General features: G+C 31.2%; 1 protein-coding gene across 6 annotated transcripts in view; it reads left to right on the top strand.

Annotated features, from left to right (window-relative positions):
- The window catches only part of LOC128178746 (uncharacterized), a 43,239-nt gene that overhangs the window by 8,011 nt on the left and 16,083 nt on the right, over window positions 1-19,145 (top strand). For 2 of the 6 annotated variants that reach the window (XM_052846056.1, XM_052846057.1), the window contains 11 exons: window positions 689-835; window positions 2,666-2,695; window positions 4,652-4,897; window positions 5,232-5,406; window positions 6,588-6,690; window positions 8,243-8,503; window positions 9,272-9,340; window positions 9,456-9,544; window positions 10,274-10,417; window positions 16,047-16,128; window positions 18,517-18,668. In XM_052846056.1, coding sequence (XP_052702016.1) covers window positions 689-835; window positions 2,666-2,695; window positions 4,652-4,897; window positions 5,232-5,406; window positions 6,588-6,690; window positions 8,243-8,503; window positions 9,272-9,340; window positions 9,456-9,544; window positions 10,274-10,417; window positions 16,047-16,128; window positions 18,517-18,668 — 1,498 coding nt within the window. The remainder of the gene's footprint in view (window positions 1-688; window positions 836-2,665; window positions 2,696-4,651; window positions 4,898-5,231; window positions 5,407-6,587; window positions 6,691-8,242; window positions 8,504-9,271; window positions 9,341-9,455; window positions 9,545-10,273; window positions 10,418-16,046; window positions 16,129-18,516; window positions 18,669-19,145) is intronic. The other 4 variants (XM_052846058.1, XM_052846060.1, XM_052846059.1 and 1 more) reach the window with 2 other exon arrangements.

A 19,145-nucleotide genomic window follows, 5' to 3' on the forward strand; every position in this document is an offset into this window, starting at 1 on the left:
AAAAATCGGGTGTGACCCGACGAAATCGGGTCAGTTGGCAAGTATGGTGTCTGGATTGAATGGGTGGATTAAATATGAATAAATGTATCTAACATCATGCCCTCTGGCATCTTGCATATAAGGGTAGATTTAATATCAATTCAGTTATGTGATTGAAAGGCTAAAATTGTTACCCATTACTTCAGTGCATTCAACTTTGAGATCCACCTCTGACTTTATGGAAGAGAGGGTTTAGTAGACTGAACACAGCTCTATCTGATATATATACATGACTATATTATAGATATTGCCTACACCCATGTAACTTACTGTAATCACCTTTACTGGTGGAGAGAGATTTAGATATATTTGCATGTTGGGAAATCTCAGAATTCATTATAATTATTTTTAGTTGTATGTAGATCTATAAACAGCCTTTTAATATAGTGATATGCAATAGCTGTGAACTATATTGTTTCTTAAAAAGAAAATACTAAATAAATTTCCGTTTTATTTACGTTTATTTGGTTTAGCTTTATGTTGTACATTTACTCCAATTAAAACTTAATTATTACAGTAAAGTGAATTCATTTCATTTAATTTCCAATTGATTTTCAAGAAAGAAACAATTGGCTGCAATACAAATTATTTTATTGTTTTATATTTGGTCATTGTTTTATGTTTCGATCAGCAAAGAATTTAATTTCAGGTGATAAACAAAATATAGATTCTACCCATACAATAAATCAGGTTGCCTCAGAGCAACCTCCGAAATTTCAGCTGAGATCTGAAGACATTTTAATTCAGTACCAGAGGATGTTTAACTATGATGTCTACACTCCTCCCACAACAGCAGGTACTCTAAGGGAGATGACTCTGTATATAGCCACAGTCCTTAGAAAGAGTTATCACCCTTGCTTTTGAGATATTGAGTGATTTTATACTACACCCTCTAGCTTATATAATAATTTTCCCCTTTATTGCTTTAGAATACATACACAGAAATATATATTTTGTAGATTGCTTAGTCTGTACTCAATCTGTAGGTAGCTTTTATATAATTTTTTTTTTTTTTGTATGTCATGGACATGTACTGGTTTAATGTTCTCTCAGACTGATATATATTACAATAAAGTTAGTTAACAATTTTATGTTTTTTTAAGTACAGTTTCTTTGACGATATTAAACTAACCAGTTGTTTATACATTTATGATATATGCACTAATTCTTTGAAAATGTTGTTGTTTAAAATATTTGTATTTTAAAACAGGTAGTTTTTCCTCGCATTCCTTTATTATAATCCATACAGTTTAATATGACTTTGATTTTGGCACCTAGATCTACCCTGTTATCTGAAAATGTTCATGTTTCTGGGTATGCTGTGAAATCATTAGAATTCATGGTGGCTAACAATTTCATGGAACGTTTTATATTTGTTGGTAGCCCTCCCCCACAAATTTACATCCTCGATGAAAACACATTTTGAAATAGTTTTTTTACTGAAACTGAATACCGATGCATCACAGAAATTACATCCCCATAAATAATAAAAATCATACAATCCATGAAAATTAACTCCCACAAATTTAATTGATTCCACAGTTAAAATAGTACATGCAACCAAAAAATTTTACAGATGTGTATGTCTTGATAATCTGCTACATGCAAATGCTTATAGATCCTAACTATCTTTGTCTTTATAGATTAAATGTATTAAATAGCATAAGTTATATAACAAATTAAATAAAGACATCATTATTGATAATATTCTTTCCCACTGTCTAGTTTATGGTACAAAAATGAAAAAAAGTGATGTCCAGCTAGCACAAGACAACCGAATGGTTTAGCAAGTATTTTCTTCAGTCATCAGGTTTTCAGGACAGTGAAATATGTAATAAAGAATAATTTAGCTAGAACTTTTCTAAGATTGATAACTGCTAGATTGCACAAATACCGGTACTTTTTGCATCAAAATTTTTTTCTTAATCCTTAATTATCAATGAGTTTTACTAAAATTCAAACAAATGTAATTGCTTCCAAATGTAAAAAACATGATCTTTTATACATGGCTGAAATTTTAACCTGCTATATAGAGTACATGTATATCCTTCTGAACCCCTGACTTTATTGATAACATGACTTTCGATGATAAACAAGTTGACTGTATTTAGGAGATAATGCTATTATAATACGTCATATAGTGAAAAATAGGAGAAAGAAAAGAAAGATTGTATGCGTGTCCAAGTCGTAATCCTCAAAATCTGAACTGTATATTCATTGATTTTTAATTACAAAATGTAGCAAACCTAATAGCCATGCAATGCACTGCTATTTTTTGTAGTAGTTTGTTTTTTATATAAAAATGCTTTGCTCATTATGTACATAAAAATGCAACGCTTTGCTTGAAGTTATATTTCTTTGTTTATAAACTTTCTGAAATACATGCATGTATAATAATTTAATGTTTAATTCTTGAATATTGGAATAAAACAGTCTTTTATTTATTCATTTTTTTACATTATTGACTCATATTAGTGAAATTGCAATAAATAATACTTGTACATGTGCTTGTAATTGTTACCAGGTACTTTATACTGAGTTTACTGATGAAAATACACTGTCATTATTTTGATATTTGAAGATGATGTTGTATGTGTTAACATTCATTTTGAAATGACCATTTCAGATGATAGAAGAAACATTTCTACTGCACAAGGTAGCAAAATGTGCTTTGTATTCAATGATTATAGAATTGTGTATTCTTTATACCTGTAGAAGTTTATAGAAGTGTTATGTAGCTAGTATTATAAAGAATAATTATACGCATTGAAATATATATTATCATAGTTAAACACAGTAAAACAGAACCCTAGAAGACCAAAACATTTATAGAGTGGAGTCTAGCTCTATAATCTGAATACCAATAATCTTTACATGTGAACTGCACAATAAATTATATTTGAAAATTTTTTTTTATCAAAATGATGTAAAAAAAAGTTCTAAATTTTCAGATGTATCTCTGCAAGGGTTTTGTTTTATGCAAGTAATGACTTGTAAAATTTTACAATTTCTTTGTTTGGAAAACACCAAAAGTAATTTACTAGTTCAATATGAGCATGGATATATCATGAATTCACAGTTATAGCAAAGTTTTATATGGGTCCTTGGCAATTAACATCCTGTACAATTGTTTGTAAAACAAACTTGGAAGTAAAAAAATTTTCGGTATCAAAGGGAATTCATTCTGTCTCTCATAGTTCTTAAAAATAACAAAATTTCATTACACCTTTCAGGATAAATGTTTAAGGCCAGGCTCACATACATTGTATCAATCTATACTCTTAATGCAAAAACTTATATTTTAATTAACCAGGCATGTTTTGATATTACATGTAATACATACCCCAGTCATTAAACTTTTTCTGATAGGATAACTTGTAACTAAAACAAGTATATTGCATATTCACTTGTATATGCTTTGTATTTCTACAAATTAGCTGTATTTACCAGAATATATGCAGTAAGGGATAGCCAAGGAAAGGAACAGTTACAATGTACCAAGACTTTGCTAATCTGGTCTCCAAATCAGACTGCTTGGACATAGTAAATTTATTGTAATTTATGCCAAATTTCATCCATCTCTGTGAAGGTTTTTTTTTAATGTAATTCTGTTTTACTCTTTATACATAAAAGTGCTGCAGTAGATAGAATTGTGTTGCAGAATTAATCATTTTAATATGCTTATTATAGCATTCATTTGTACAGAAAGCATGATGAAAACCAGGTCAATTTTCTGCACTCTCCCATTGCTAGAGAGTGTGAGGGAGCAGAATTTAATTACATCTTACGTAAATTATTAATTACAAATGTCATTAGAGCTTTGAACCTTCAAACTGCTTTTGTCTCTTTCTTTTGATATTGAGGTCAAAGATTTGCTTAATTTGTCATTTTCTCATCTTTCATGTAGAATTTTATAAGACCGATTTAGAAAAAAATTTTTGTTTCAAGACATCAGTTGTTGATTTCATCAAATAGTCTGCCTACACAACCATCAACGGTTAACCACATTTCAGATTTCACGCAGCCTTGCACATTTTCTCCCCCATCAAAATTTGTTAAACAAATCTTATCCAAATACTAAACTTCCAAATGCTTTGCTATTACTGGACCCATTTTCTTTTTACAGTGATTTTTCATGTAATTATTCAGATTAGAAACTAATTAAGAAATATATATACAAACAAATTTTGATGAAATAATATTTATTTGTTACATTTGCGTCACCAGGAGGACATTTATTATTTAGGTTTATCTTTTAAAGTCTTTGAAGTCCTATGAATAATGCTGAGAACATTACCCTTTGTTTGTTGCTAATTTAGAAAAGATATAATGATGAATAAATGCTTAAATTCTTTTTAAACAATGCTTTTTTTTTAAATTTTAACTGTTGTCATGCTAGTTAACTTGAGGGTGAAATGAAAATTTTTGTCTCCCTGTTCATTTAAAGTTTATTGGTATTTAAAAGATATTTGAAAATTATGCCATAATTTCTTTGTTACCTTAAAATTTCTCTTTAAAATTCAAAGTATATTTTTTGATGCAGTATTGGTAGAAAAGAATATATGAAAAATATTAGCCATGGACATGAAGAATTGATATTGTTATTTTACAGTTGATATTGAGGTTAAGCGGGGTACTCAAGCTGCAATTGAGCAAGAAGAGGCTGAGAGAAGGCAGAGAGAGGAGGCAAGAAAGAGAGAGAAGTATGCCATCAAATTTAAGAGAGAAAGAAAAGAGGATGCCAACAAAATAGAAGAGGATGCAAAAAGTGATGAAGGAGATGATGTGTCTGATGAAGACCTCTCTCAGTATGGAGATTTTGTATATCAGGCATGTGAAGAGGAAGATGATGATCTAGGTTTGTTACTTTTGTAGTTCTTTTGACAGTAAATGCCCAACTACCAGTAGTACAGTAAAACACAGTTATAGTGAACATGCTTATAATGAATTGATGCTTACAGCAAAGTGATTTTCATTCCCAGGGACTCTATTACATGTTGTCAACTTGGCGGATATAACGAATTGTGCTTATAACATAGTAAAATCGCCCATCCCTGGCACTTCATATAAGCATGTTTTACTGTATGTTAGAATACATGTACTACCATAAATTCACAGCCCTTTTATGAGATTTTTAGTGCTGTACATGCAGTTAAATGAAATACTGATAATGAATTAATCTAAATTTGCAGATGAAAGAGAGCAAACCAGATCTCAGCCATATTGGAAACCATTAAGAAAATCTGGGGCAAATGACAAACCAAAAGAACTGGAGAAGATTGAGGCAGACCACCAAATGGAGCAGAAGCAAAGAGAGAAAGAAGAGAAGAAGAGATACCTAGCAAGGAAGCAGAAGACTAATGTCAGGTATTAAATTTAAAATGATACTTTATTACCCAGTAATATAACATGTACATTCACAAGGCTTTAACAGGGCGTAGTTAATGGTCATTGCCATTTTTAGGCTATATTTACCTTCTTTTGATAGAGAGCCTTTTATAAAGATTTAAGGAAAATGTTCCAATTCTAAAGGCAAAATGTTTGGATTTTTTCTTTACTTGATGACAATTTATGGTCAAAAATATCATATTTAAATGTTTAAGCTAGATTTGATGGAAACTGTGCTGACCACTTAGCATTCTGAAAATTGCATTTGACTTGAGTTTAGGGAAAATGTTTTTAAAATCAATAAACTTTTAAACAAAGTTGAACCTCAATGTTTATGAAGTTCTGTGTCATTGGTTAAAGGTCATTAAAATATGATGCCATGCAGTACTACGTAGTATGTTAAGGCATGTTGAAAATAGACATATTCAATAATTGTCAAAGGGATTTTTTTCATTACATTAATATTTATGTATTTATACTTTTGTCAAAAGTGCTTTACAAGAACAGAAGGACATAGAATATGAAATCAAGGTCATTGCTTTTGTTTGTTCCATATTAAAATAAGGGGTTGGTAGAAAAGAAAGTTCACAAGAATGTAGGTTGTACACGTATTAGGTTCAGAGTGTAGTAGAAGCATGAGACAATTGGACTTCCCATTCTATTTGTGGCTTAAATTTCAAATAAATCACACAACAAATAAAGGAATTGCTTGTTTCCATATAAGTACGTCTTCTCTTAAAATGAAAATTAAAACAAACCCACTAATTAATATTAAGTGTGAAAGAAATTGATGAATCCATAATTTGATAGAATGGGATGTTGAGTGATGAGTGTACTTCCTCTGTTCAGTATTAATTTTCGCAAAAATGAAAAAGAGTGTTTCTGGACAGTACAGGTATTTTATTTAAGGAAACTGCCATCCATAATTTCTAAAATGAAATGCCAAAAGTGATGTTTATGGTTAAAATTTCTCATTGTGTTGCTAATGAATTGGCAAAAACAATCAAAAATTATTTCAATTTTTTCTTTTTTTTGGTTGGAAAATGAGATTTATCATTGTCAAGAGTAAATTTTGGATGGTAGTAACAGTGGATGAGTTAAACTTTTAGAAATTAAATGTACAAACTTTTAGAAATTAAATGTACTTTTGTTTTCTATAGCGAGTTGAAATCAATGGTAAAGCAAAAACCTCAGCCAAGAAAACCAAAAGACGAGCTAGCTCTAGATGTGAGGACAGATCTGGTACAGGCAGAGGATTTACTGGTATGACAGTTTGTCGTTTACTGTCCTATCAAGATAGTTTCACCCAAGGATTAGATATATACTTCCATAAATATTTCCTGAAAGAGAAAAATGAATTGGTTACATACATTCTCAATTCACTATGAAAGGATTTGATAGTAACCATTTTTTTGTATTTATATTGTCTAACTTATTGCCTGATAGAAATCCAATACCTAGCCTGAATATTTCCTTGGGCCATCCTTAAAAAAATTTTGTTTAGAATTGCTGCCAGAAGGTTTCTAGACACAGGAGGAAGAGTGGGAAATTCATGTCTATTTTTCAAACTTGAAGTTCAGCTAATTAAAATGGGTAATAAATAAACATCTCCATTTTAAAAAAAAAAATATTTTTTGTAATAAAATTTTATCTCAGGGTTGTCTATAAGACCCGTGAGGTGGGGAATTCCCCCACTTACAATGCCTTAATTACCAGGCTATTTTTGCATTTCAAACACAAAATAGCTATAAGCAAGACCCCCAGACCCCCATCTACTTTTTCATTTCCTCCTTCTACTTCAATTTTTAGAGACAACCCTGTTATCAGCGTTGGGTATATTTCAATGAGGCGAGACGCAATTCCAAACAAACATTGATTTTATTTTGGCCTTGTATCCAGTATCATCTCGTTTGGAAAATGATATCCAAAATATAATTCAAGCAATTTATATAAACAAGCAAGCTACCAATTAAAAAATAAACTTCCTGTATTAACCGAATATGCTGGAAAAGAATTTTTCTACTTCATGATAAAAAGTACATACATTTTACTCAGGCTGGCATTGCAAAATGTTTGATTCATTGAAGACAAGGATTAAGATAGCTAGTTTCAATAAACATATCATTAGTTTCTTATTTTTATAAACTTAAAGCCATTCATTTGATATTTTATCACTTGCATTTTGATGATGAATTTGTGTCTTAAGTTGGTTTTTTTTTTTTACCTCTTTAAGGGCTTGTTGATCAATACCTAAGCTTACAAAGCATTTCATATCTCTTTAGTCCAAATCAGTCAGTGTTATTTATTTCATTTAAGTCTGGTGTATTATATCATGATATTTCAAACGCTTAGATGATTTCTAATGATGACCTTTGCAAACGTAATGCGCATGCTTTTTGCACCGGAAAGGTTTTTTATGCTGCTTTATTCAACGATATGGTTTTTTCTTTGAAGCCTTGATCACTGTAAAATTGAGGGAAAAAATTTATTATTTCTATTTATGTAAGTTTCGTACAGTATAATCATGAATGATATTTTTTTATTTAATTATTTAACAAAAATTTGCTTTTTGACATTTTAATGTTAAGCTAAGTGTATTTTGTTAATTTAGAACAATAACGCTGATCCCATATGTTCCATGTCAAAAAGAAAATATGCTAAATAAAGAATTAAGTAGTCTTCTCATGGACTGTGTGGTCTAGCTCTTATCGCTACTCCCAAAATTCAGATGAAGTGATTTTTGCAGAAAATAAACATATATGTTTTTTAAGTAATATAGGATCAAAAAATAACATAGAATGCTTGGCTATTTCAGGGTAAATCTGCTCCAAACTTGCATTTGGAGTGGAAGAAAGAAGAAGGTCAGCAGGAAGAGGATGAATACAAACTTTCTGTCCAGAGATACATGGGGGTGGTTAAGAGCGTTCGCAGGGTCCGGAAGCTTCAGGGCCACATGAACGGGGTGGTCTGTGTCCACTTTGACAAGAAGCGCCTGATCTCGGCCGGATTGGACCGGTGTATACGATTGTGGGATGTCCGCAGTGGTCAGAGCATCCACAAGTTTTATGGACATAAGGTATCCAAAACTTGAGGAGTAATTTATCAAAAAATTTTATACCCACTGTAAACAAAGTTTTGGGGGTATGTAGGAATCATCTTTTCCGCTTTTCCGTCCGTCTGTCTGTACAATCGTGTCCGGTCCATATCTTTCCTATAAAGGAACATTGGAAGTTCTTAACACAAGATTGCTGATTGCTTATAACCTTAGGATGTGTTATGATTTTGACCCATCGTCATTTGGGCAAGTTCAAGGTCACTGGAAAGAAAAATGCTTAGTTAGTGTCCAGTCTATATCTTTCTTATGAAGAAACATTTGAAGTTCCTACTTAACGTAAAGAATGCCTATGACCTGAGGATGTGTCATTATTGTAACCTTAGGTCATTAAGGCAAGTTCAAGGTCATTGTAAAAAAAATAATTAATTCCTGTCTAGGCCATATCTTTTAATGGAAAAGACTAAAAGCTCTCCACTTCACACAAAGCATGCTTATGACCTGAAAATATGTCCTGACCTTGAGCTTTGATCATTTTTGCAAGTTCAATGTCACTATAAAGGAAGTGGTGCATTCATTTCTTTCCAATAGAGAAATACTTGCATTATTATATTTTATTAGCTGGGGATATCATTTGTAAGCTTGCTCACAGTGCCTTTAGTTTATTGTGCATTCTGCAATTCCTGATTCCTTCATAGCTTACATAAAATTAATGGATCTTTGATATGGTCTATGTTTGTTATTTGATCTTTTTTGAATGTGAGTGTAGCCAATTTTTTTCTTTGATTTAAGGGAGGGGTGCGGTGCCTTCAGTTTGAGGGAAACACACTCGTAACAGGATCATGGGACACAACTCTAATTGTAAGTGATTACTTCTTGTTGAATATAATTTTTTTTTCATTGCAGAATCACCAAATTTTAGTGATTCATTTATTGAAGTGGATATTTTTTGGAAACAGATTTATTTATTTTGAAGGTTTGGGATCTGAAGACTTTTGAGAAGAAAGCTATTCTTGGCGATCATCGGGGTTGCGTGTCTTGTGTCCAGATGCACCATAAGTATATGTAAGTACAGGTCTCCTGCAACAAAAACTAAGTGGACTCACTTACCGGTACTTATGAAAGCTTGTCTTACAGATACCATACTGTTAACCAACTATTATTTGCGATGACTTTTTTTCGCGATTTACCTCGGGTGAACTGGTTTGGGGCGACTAATTTTTGCGACCAAATCTTATCCACACCTGGATTTTTTATAACAACTATTTGGCAAATACTGGTCCGTGGCGAGAAATATTCACGATAATGAGGCTCTCACGAATCTGGCATGAATTTTTATTGCACGTAAATGAAAGTTGGTTTACAGTACATAAAAAAAAAATGTGCGACATGAATCCTAAAATGAACTGTATCATATAAACATACTGGTAAATCATCAATATCTTAGGTACTTACTACATATATCATGGACATACCAATAATGTCTTAGATGTTAAAGTACATTTTACCAATTTACCATGGAGTAATTACTTCCTTTTAGCATATATACCCTCTAAGAGTTTTTTGATGTATTGGTAATATGTACTACATGTGTATATACATCATGTATTGAGACAAGTCACTGAAAAATAATTTGTCATATTACAAAGCCCTGTTTTGAAATGATTTACAGATACAATAAATCAGCAAAATAAGACAAAGTGGTTCGTGATTTTGAGATTATAGGTACTCTTGTTGTAAAACGTGAAAGATAGGTTTAGATAGAGGAGAGTGATTAAGAGGTTCTGTTGGCAGAGTGTCTGGGTCTCACGACAAGACGGTGATGCTGTGGCACAGACTGACCTTTCTACACGTCAAGACCATCGTGCCTGGCCACAAATCGGGGATTCAATGCCTGCATTATGACGGAGAATGTGTCGTCACAGGCTCAAGTGACATGTAAGTACCTGCAGCCTAATTAATTAATCGCACTGTATCCAGAATTAATGCAATAAGCTGTTGTATATTCCATAGTTCATATATAGGTTTTTTTGTGTCTGTGTGAATTAATTATGAAAGTACGTAGTTACGTAACATATATTTTTAGAGTTATATATGTCATGTTGTGTATTTGTTGCATTCTTCTGATTTAAACCAGAATAATTCATCAGCTATGCATATATCAAAAATCTCTGAAAACAAAGTAGCAAACCACAATTATTATAAAGATGCTAGATGAATTGGTTTAAGAAAGAGCAGACAACTTGGATGTGATACAGATGTTAGCAAGAGTTACTGCTCTTAAGATTTAGCTCATGCAAGTACAACCTTATAGGTGGACTTTGTTTTAAAAGACGAAAGAGACCCCAGTATTAGAGACTATATTTTACTTTTGTGGTCTGCATGCACTTTCTTTGATAAAATCCTCCAATTGAAATGTAGAAACATGTATCATTAGAAGTTTGCCATATACCATTCATATAATTACAAAGCATCTGCTTGCATATTGGATATACGTGCCGTCACCGTAAGGCATGGGTTTATAGTGTCATTCTCTTCCAGTAGAATGGACAATTACCAATTGCTTAGAAATAGTGATGCACAGTTGCAGGAATTTACATGTAGCAAAGTAATTTAATCGCTTACATAAATAGAATTAAAATGCAACAAAAGTATATTGTAAGTAAACATGCAGTGAACATAGAGACAAGAACTGCAATTGCACAACTGGCATATCTACATATACCCCATGAGTGCAGTAATGTCTGCTATTGAATATATTTAGCAGTCTTTCCTTATATTTGTAGTTACAATTAATCTAGGGTAAAATCTTTTTAAGCATAACAGTAGATATTTGTTAGTTTGCCTTATGGGTGGGGAAAGGTGACACTTGATATTAGGACATATTTGCAGGCTAGCCTTGCCATGACTTAGGTAGCTCTAGTATCTTAGCCTTTGGCATGGTTGACATTCAATATGACCATCCCACACAAGAGCATTGTGCAAGATCACAGGCACCTGTTGTTTTATATTTTTTTCTTAACAAAAATATATTGGGTATATATTATTATTATTATTTTAAGAAATATATATAATGTCAGGTGCCAATGTTTAACATGAAGGATTAATTTCTTACTAAGTTTTATAATGAGAATCATTATGGTCATTTCAACATGGAGGCAGCAATAACGGTTCACAAAAAAGTTGCTTAGATTTTTGTGCACTTACATTTGACATACCGGTAATAGCATGAAAATCTCTGTCATGGTTGCCCCTCAGTTTACAAAACCAGTGAAATATGGCAAAGAAGAAAATGAAATTATCATTTTGGATGACTTATATTGCTAAACAAGATTGATATAAATTTGTAAATTCTGTATAATACAGGACTGGATTTTGGTACAAGCAAGTGCTGGAAAGATTTTGGACAATCCTGTATGAATATTTCATGCCCAAGTTATCTTTCTTTATTTGCTCACAGTTTCAATCATAAAAACTTTGAATATCTAATAACAATTTAGACAGATAAGTCATATATCATTGTTCTTTTAGTGACTATTGGAAATTAATTTATTGAATTATTTTTATCCCCTATTTGGAATGATAATTCAATTGTTATTGGATTGTGGCAAATAATTGAAAAGGTCAGAACTGGTATGTGAGGTTAATTCTAATATTTTGAGAGAGTACTCCCACCTGTTCAATTAAAGAAACTAGGGGAATTTAACAGAGGAATTTTAATTATCAATATAACGTATCATTATGGTATCGCATGGAGAATAGAAAACCGGTGGGGATGAAATTCAGCATTCTTTTTATGTTGCCACATTCTGGTCTGTTGTATAAATGAATTAGCTAATTATTCAATTGATAATATTAACGAGTTTGTTTCTGTGGGAGTATAGAGAGAATGCATTTCAATTCCATTATTGAAAAAATACTCATTTATCCTGCATTGGTGTGGAAAGTTCAAGAAAACAAGAAGGAAGGGGTTTCGTTTTTATTGTAATGGAATTCAAAACAAACTTTCACTATTTGTCAAAATGAATATACTAAGTGTCTGAGAAGTGCACAGTTAGAGAAGTGGAGGTTTGAAGATATTTTCCAAGTTGTCTATTAATTTTCAAAATTAGATAAACCACTTTTTCTGACAGCTGCCAAAAACACAAAAAAGAAATACCCAACTTACTTAAAGTATGCATTAAAAAAACCCCAATAAATATATACATGTACCAGTATTACAGTCTAATGTGTATTATTTCGAATTCATTGAATGTGGGCACTGTAATTAATTATAAATTTCACTAATTACCGTACATTTGTAAGTGTTCTTGAAAATTGATCATATGTTTGAAAGCTTAAATTAATTTACCTGGACAGTTTATTATATACCCGGTATTCTCAGACCAAGTTTGTTTTAGCTTTGTGTCAATTCAACTGTCCTTTCTGTTATTATGAATTATTACTAAGACCAATACTGATTTGATGTATTGATAAATGTGTTAATAGTGCTTCTATACATGGAGGAAAAATATCCAAATACAATCATATCAATATTAATGCAGTTATTTATGGTAGGTACATATGTAAATGTTCTAGCTATTATTCTCATACTATGTAGTATAATGGTTTGATAGCTTGAGTATTCAAGGTTGCAACAACTATAAAGTGCATGTCATTTTTTACACTGAAGAAATTTGGGATACTTTTATATCAAAGTTGATTAAAGAATTAGGTTCACCAAAACAATTGTAATAATGATAGAGAGAAATATATAGACATCCTTTTCAAAGAAATTCAGAGATTTAAGGTACCTTTAAATGCAGTAGCACTATGTGTCAATCCGCTGTTTTGAGATTCAGCAAGTTTTAACTGCACTGTACTGTAATTACCTGATATATTGTACACTTTACAAGATAATGTGATGTAACTCAATTATCACTATAGCAGGACACATGCAATGTATGTGGCATCTGACAATGAAAAATTGAAGTTTGACCCCTTGGTTGAAGACTGGTAGGTAAATTGGAAATAAAGGCCAGGTTTTTGCGTAAATCTCATGTTTGTGGTATAATTTGTATGATTGTTTGAATTTTTTTTAAACAGGAAAGAAAAAAAAATATTTTAGTCATAATTATTGTGGTTTAATTCACCATGCATCTGTTAAAATACTGCTTGAAATGAACTAAGGTACTTTGAAATTTAGTACATGGTACATAGCAAAAAATTCTTTAGCTGTACTACTTAATTGGTTTAAAGATGCACAAAACATTGACTTTTTTAACTCACTATTTACTGGGCAAAGTTTGGAATATTTCCTGAAGACATGCAGTCATATTTCACAAGACCGGTGACTCATTCTTTAACCACTCATTCACCGCTAGGTTTTGGTATACCGGTAATGCATTTTACAATAACAATTAAAAAAAATGAAGATTAATTAGGCCATGGTCATCTTTTACTAACTAGAATCAGATTCTCCATACCAATTTGACCTAGTTTGTTCTCCTGCTGAATTGCTGAATTCTTTTGATTTTTGGTCTTTTTAGCATGTTTACGGCTTTTTTTTGATACTGTGACATTAATGTGAATGCATTATTTCAAGAACTTTCAATTACACTAGGATACTCCTGCATGCATTCATTAACATTTGACTCGTATTAGTTTTTAGTCTCATTTTCATTGCACAGATTGTTAAAAACGTTAATAATTATGCGTCATTATACACCATGTTGCCACTATCTGTATTATTGTATATTCAATTCACATGTAAAAAAAATTCAAGGAAAAAAAAATAAAACGTAGAAAACTGTAAAACAAAAAAGATTACATACGTACTATAATGTTAATTTACATACTAAATAAACTGGAACACCCAACCTACAGATCTGATTTATAGAGCAAATAGATATTCTTTATTGTTGTTTATTGTTAAAGTCGTGAAAGTAAAACAGGTAGGAGAAACTCTTTTGACGTTTTTTATGATTTTTTAGAAACGAAAAGAGATAAATTTTCGTGAAAATTTTGCATAAAGAGTCATTTTTATGAATTAAATAACACTTGTGTGACAGGGGTAGTTCATCATGTGACACATTGCTTGCTTTGAATCACTCGTAGAATATGTTCTGTGTAAATTTGATGAAAAATGGTCTGTTTTTCAAGTTTCACTTCAAATGTTACTTAAGCTAGACTTCGAGATTTATCAAATAATTAAGTGTAAGGGTCTTTTTAAAAGCCTTTTGCATACAGTCTCCCAAATTGTAAATCTCTGAGTCACAGTTATGGTTGTGAATTCTAGCTGTTATGAAAATGATAAATTTGTATGTTTAATTACAATTGAAACAACTAGGTAGATAGCTGTTTGGCTTACAAATGATACAGGAAGGGGGTTCACCAATAGAATAATAACCCACAATCCACAAATGGAATGTTATGTAAATGCATTAATAGTTCAGCTTACAAAACACATTTCCTCTATCAGTCACAGAAGGAAGACTTTAGCAAAAAAAAAATGGGGGGAATGTGTTGTTTTGTAGCGAGCAGGTCAGTCGACAAGCTAATTGACAAGTTAAGGATACTCTCCTAAGTGTTGGAACAGAGTAATGAACCCTAATTATGACAAGATGACGGAAACTCCACTGATATAAAGATATTCCCACAGTGATTATTAGCCTTAAAGTTCTCACCTCACTTTACTATGCCATCCCTCATGTGACATGTGAATGACATGAGAAAATACTGTCATATTATACTTTACCATTTTATTCAGAGAGTTCTGAGGTTTTTTTATATTAATTTGCTTGCAGATTGAATTTATAACTGCTTTCCTCTGTAAAATTATTTATCACTTTGTATTATGGTACCAGTAGTTTTACTGGTATATATACTCTAGATATATGTGTAAAATGTTCTTTGAGAATCTAAAATTGATATACATAATTTAAACTTTTTGATATGATGGATATGTTGTACTATAATACATGTTCTTCGCTGTTATGACTTGTGTCATACCACAGTCTACTGATATTGCCTGTAAGCATCTAGAAGAAATAAGTGGAAATCAATTTGGAAAGGAAAATAGGAAATGCAGACTAATACAGTTTGAAGACTGTTGCAAAATGGTTAATTGGTCATCGTTAAGAAAGAGGTTAGCCTCATCAGCTAGCATGTCTGCATATTTGTTGGACCCATTTATCAGAAACACTAATTGTATTGACGATACCTCCTAATTGTTTAAGAGCTGTTTAATTCTGACAGAGAGCTGTTTGTAAACTTGAGTGGGGTCAGCCAGGGCTGCCCTCTCTGTCTGTCACTATCAATTAGTGTATCGGAGGAATTGTTTAGCTCACTACAACTCATTCCTATTACCTCTCATCAATGATAATATAAAGTGGGCAACTTTCTCTGCTCTTACGGTTCTTTTGAAGGCTTTCTGGAATGACAGATCCTTGTAAACAATTTGGCTGCGGTTATGATAAGATGTATTTGTAAATATTTGATAGAAACTACTTGATATATGTCTTTGAAGTTTCTTTCAGTAAATGTTGCTTAATATTGTTTTTGATGAGGATGTTTTTTATCCTTGCAGGACACTACGCCTTACAAATGTCGAAACCGAGCAGTGTTTGCATGTTTTTGAAAATGGCCAGAACCAAGTTTTGTCAGTTTTGGTAAGAACTTGGGTGGTTCGTTACATGCTATGTCATGTCTCTTTTTACATCATCATTAGAAAGCACTTGGAGAATATCTTTGAACAAAAAACCTTGTCTCTTTTCAATATAAATTTGCACTTTAGCAAAGTAAACTTTTATCAGACAGCAGAAAAAAGATGGATAAGAAGCAAGCAAGAACATATAGTGTTTGAGATTAGCTGGTTGGTTTATCTAACCATGAGGTAATTAAAGATGTTTTTTTTTAAAAATATATATATATATATATATATATATATATATATATATATATATATATATATATATATATATATATATATATATATATATATATATATATATATATATATATATATATAAAAGCTATTTAATTGTACCAAATCTGTATTCCAAATTTTCTAATTCCAAACTGGTTTTTGAATTTATTGCTGTCATTTCAGTTGATTCTACATGATATTTATTACATTTGTTACACAAATTTCTGAAATTTAAATCTTGGGATCTCTTTTTTACTCTTCTTTGATGAACATTATTATTTTTGTTCATTTGAAAATGAATTATGGAATCTTATTCTTGAAGATGTATGAAGATAATTTATGATTGAACTGTTTCTGAAAATCGTTAGGTTAGATGTTGTTTTTGACATGAAATAGAAACATTTTTAGGAAATGAAATGTATGGTACATTAATAAATAAATGGAACAAAGAACTATCTGAAAAAACTTACTTTGATTTAATGGGTAATTTGTATTGACCTATAATAATGACCATGTTTAAATACAAAGGAACTACATTAAGGAACAATCTTTGATAAATCAGAACCAGTCAAAATTCAATTTCGAAAATTTAAAATCCTTTACTAAAATACCAAGGTTGGATCATTTGATAGTCATAAATTACATTTTAAGGAATCTTAAGCAGGAATCTTACATCATAAACCCATCATTTGCCGAAGTTAAATTAATTTGGATGACAAGTTTATGAGTTGTAAAATATTGATCACAATTGTCTTATTCATTTGTAAATTCAAAAGAACATATTCATATGAAAAGAAGTTAAATATGAAGGTCAAGTAATTGCTGCTCCCAGGATTTTCAGCATTTTTTTTGTCTGGTTGATGAAAATTTTATCACCTTGTTAAATTTACTGTTTTAAGTGACTATACCACTAATTGATCATCACGTCAGTTATCTACGATTTTTCTATTGATATCGGCTAGGAAATGAGGTTACACCCTTTTATTGGTTAAAATTAGATTTTATTACTTTTTTAATGTTTTCTTGCATGTTCATTTTTTTGTCTCTTTTCTCATAACATTCACAAAAAACTTAACCAAATTTTAAATAAACTGCATTTATCTTATTTTTGTCCAGGTTCAAATCTGATATAAAGTTTGATGTAAATAATGTGGTATATATATTTATCATATTTCTGACACTTGCCTAGATTTTTAATTTGAGAGAACCGCTGGGTTGTTTAATATAGAAAAAAAAAATATCTTCACCCTTTTGGATATTGAAATGAAAACAGATAAAATTCTCATAAGACATGACAGCCAGTTTTGACATTGTTTAAGTTATTGATTTCAACCACAGAATAAAGTGACATTAATTGTCTCAAAGTTCATCAATTTCTGCATTTTTCAGGCTTATGAAAATCATTTATCCTACAAACATAAAAATTGAAGGTAGAAATCATCTTTTATTTGGGTTTTTATCTCTGTCTTCGTGTTGTAAAGCACTAATATCCCTGCATTCGTTGTAAGTACATTTGAGTCATGATTTTGATTAATCACCAAATGTTCTTCACAGAGTATGATAGTTCCAACAATATTAAGAATGTTTTAAGCTTGAATTTGATCGTATCTACTTTCATACTAAATTATTTTTGTTAATTAACCTCCGTGCTAAAAGGTCGTTACAAACTCTATGTTAGACTTTGCTGATGCAGCTTACAGATTATGCTGTGAACTCTCTTCAAAGAGGTTCTTTTTCTATTTTTTTTATTATATGTTTATAAAAGACTCTCAGACTCAATAATTACAGAGAAATTCATTGAAAGAGCAATTTTAACAAAATTTGAACTCTAAATCTTTTTTATGTGTATTATAAAATATTCCATTCAAGAATTTACAAAAAATCTTATATATGCTCATGCTAAGCCTTACAAAATGTAGATCATGTATCATTAATATTCATTTTGGAGCTTTTACATTATATTCATTATCAAATTACTGGTATGCATTTTCAAATGTTACAAATTATTGCAATAAAGATCATTGAATAACTTTTAGGACATGCCCCTGATGAGGATGAATATATAGGTCTGATAGAAAGCTACACAGCTACATGTACATCTATTTATGCACCAGCATTTTTTCATTTTCAGATACAAGGTGACCTCCTCCTGAGCGCTGACACCCAGGGACATGTGTATTTCTGGAATGCTCGCACTGGTCAAAGTGAGGCTGCGATACAGGCCCATGATGCAGCTGTGAACAAGATAGCTTTCCACAAGGGACGGTTCTTTACAGCAGCTTCGTAAGTTTTACTGATTGTTAGAATGTCTTGCATATATCTGTACAAAGAAATGAAGATGTCCTTGTTATTGCATGAAATCTTCATGAATTGTGCTGAATACACGTGAAAAGCAGTATCTAGCTCAATTTCTGTTGCAAAGATTTGAACCAGCCACGTTTTGTTAATCGGTAGAACTTTTCTAACCACTGAGCACCATATTCAGAAGATTTGAATAGTATTTCAAATCCAATGAATACAAAAGTTTTGGAAAAGAAAGTATATATAACATATAAGCACTTAAAATGAAAAAAAAAAATATCACACTACTGTAGCCACATTTTACAGCAGAGTAACCTTGGTCTGTTTTATTATGATAATCACTCATTGCCGGTTAGTATTCTTTAGCATCCTTGAAAATATTCAAAAGAGAGTTAATTGTCTTTTGTGACAGAAATGAAAAATCTCTTCCTGATGATGTCAATGTTACGGCCATCAATG

This window comes from Crassostrea angulata, chromosome 3 (assembly GCF_025612915.1).
Source record: "Crassostrea angulata isolate pt1a10 chromosome 3, ASM2561291v2, whole genome shotgun sequence".
Lineage (NCBI taxonomy): Eukaryota > Metazoa > Mollusca > Bivalvia > Ostreida > Ostreidae > Magallana > Magallana angulata.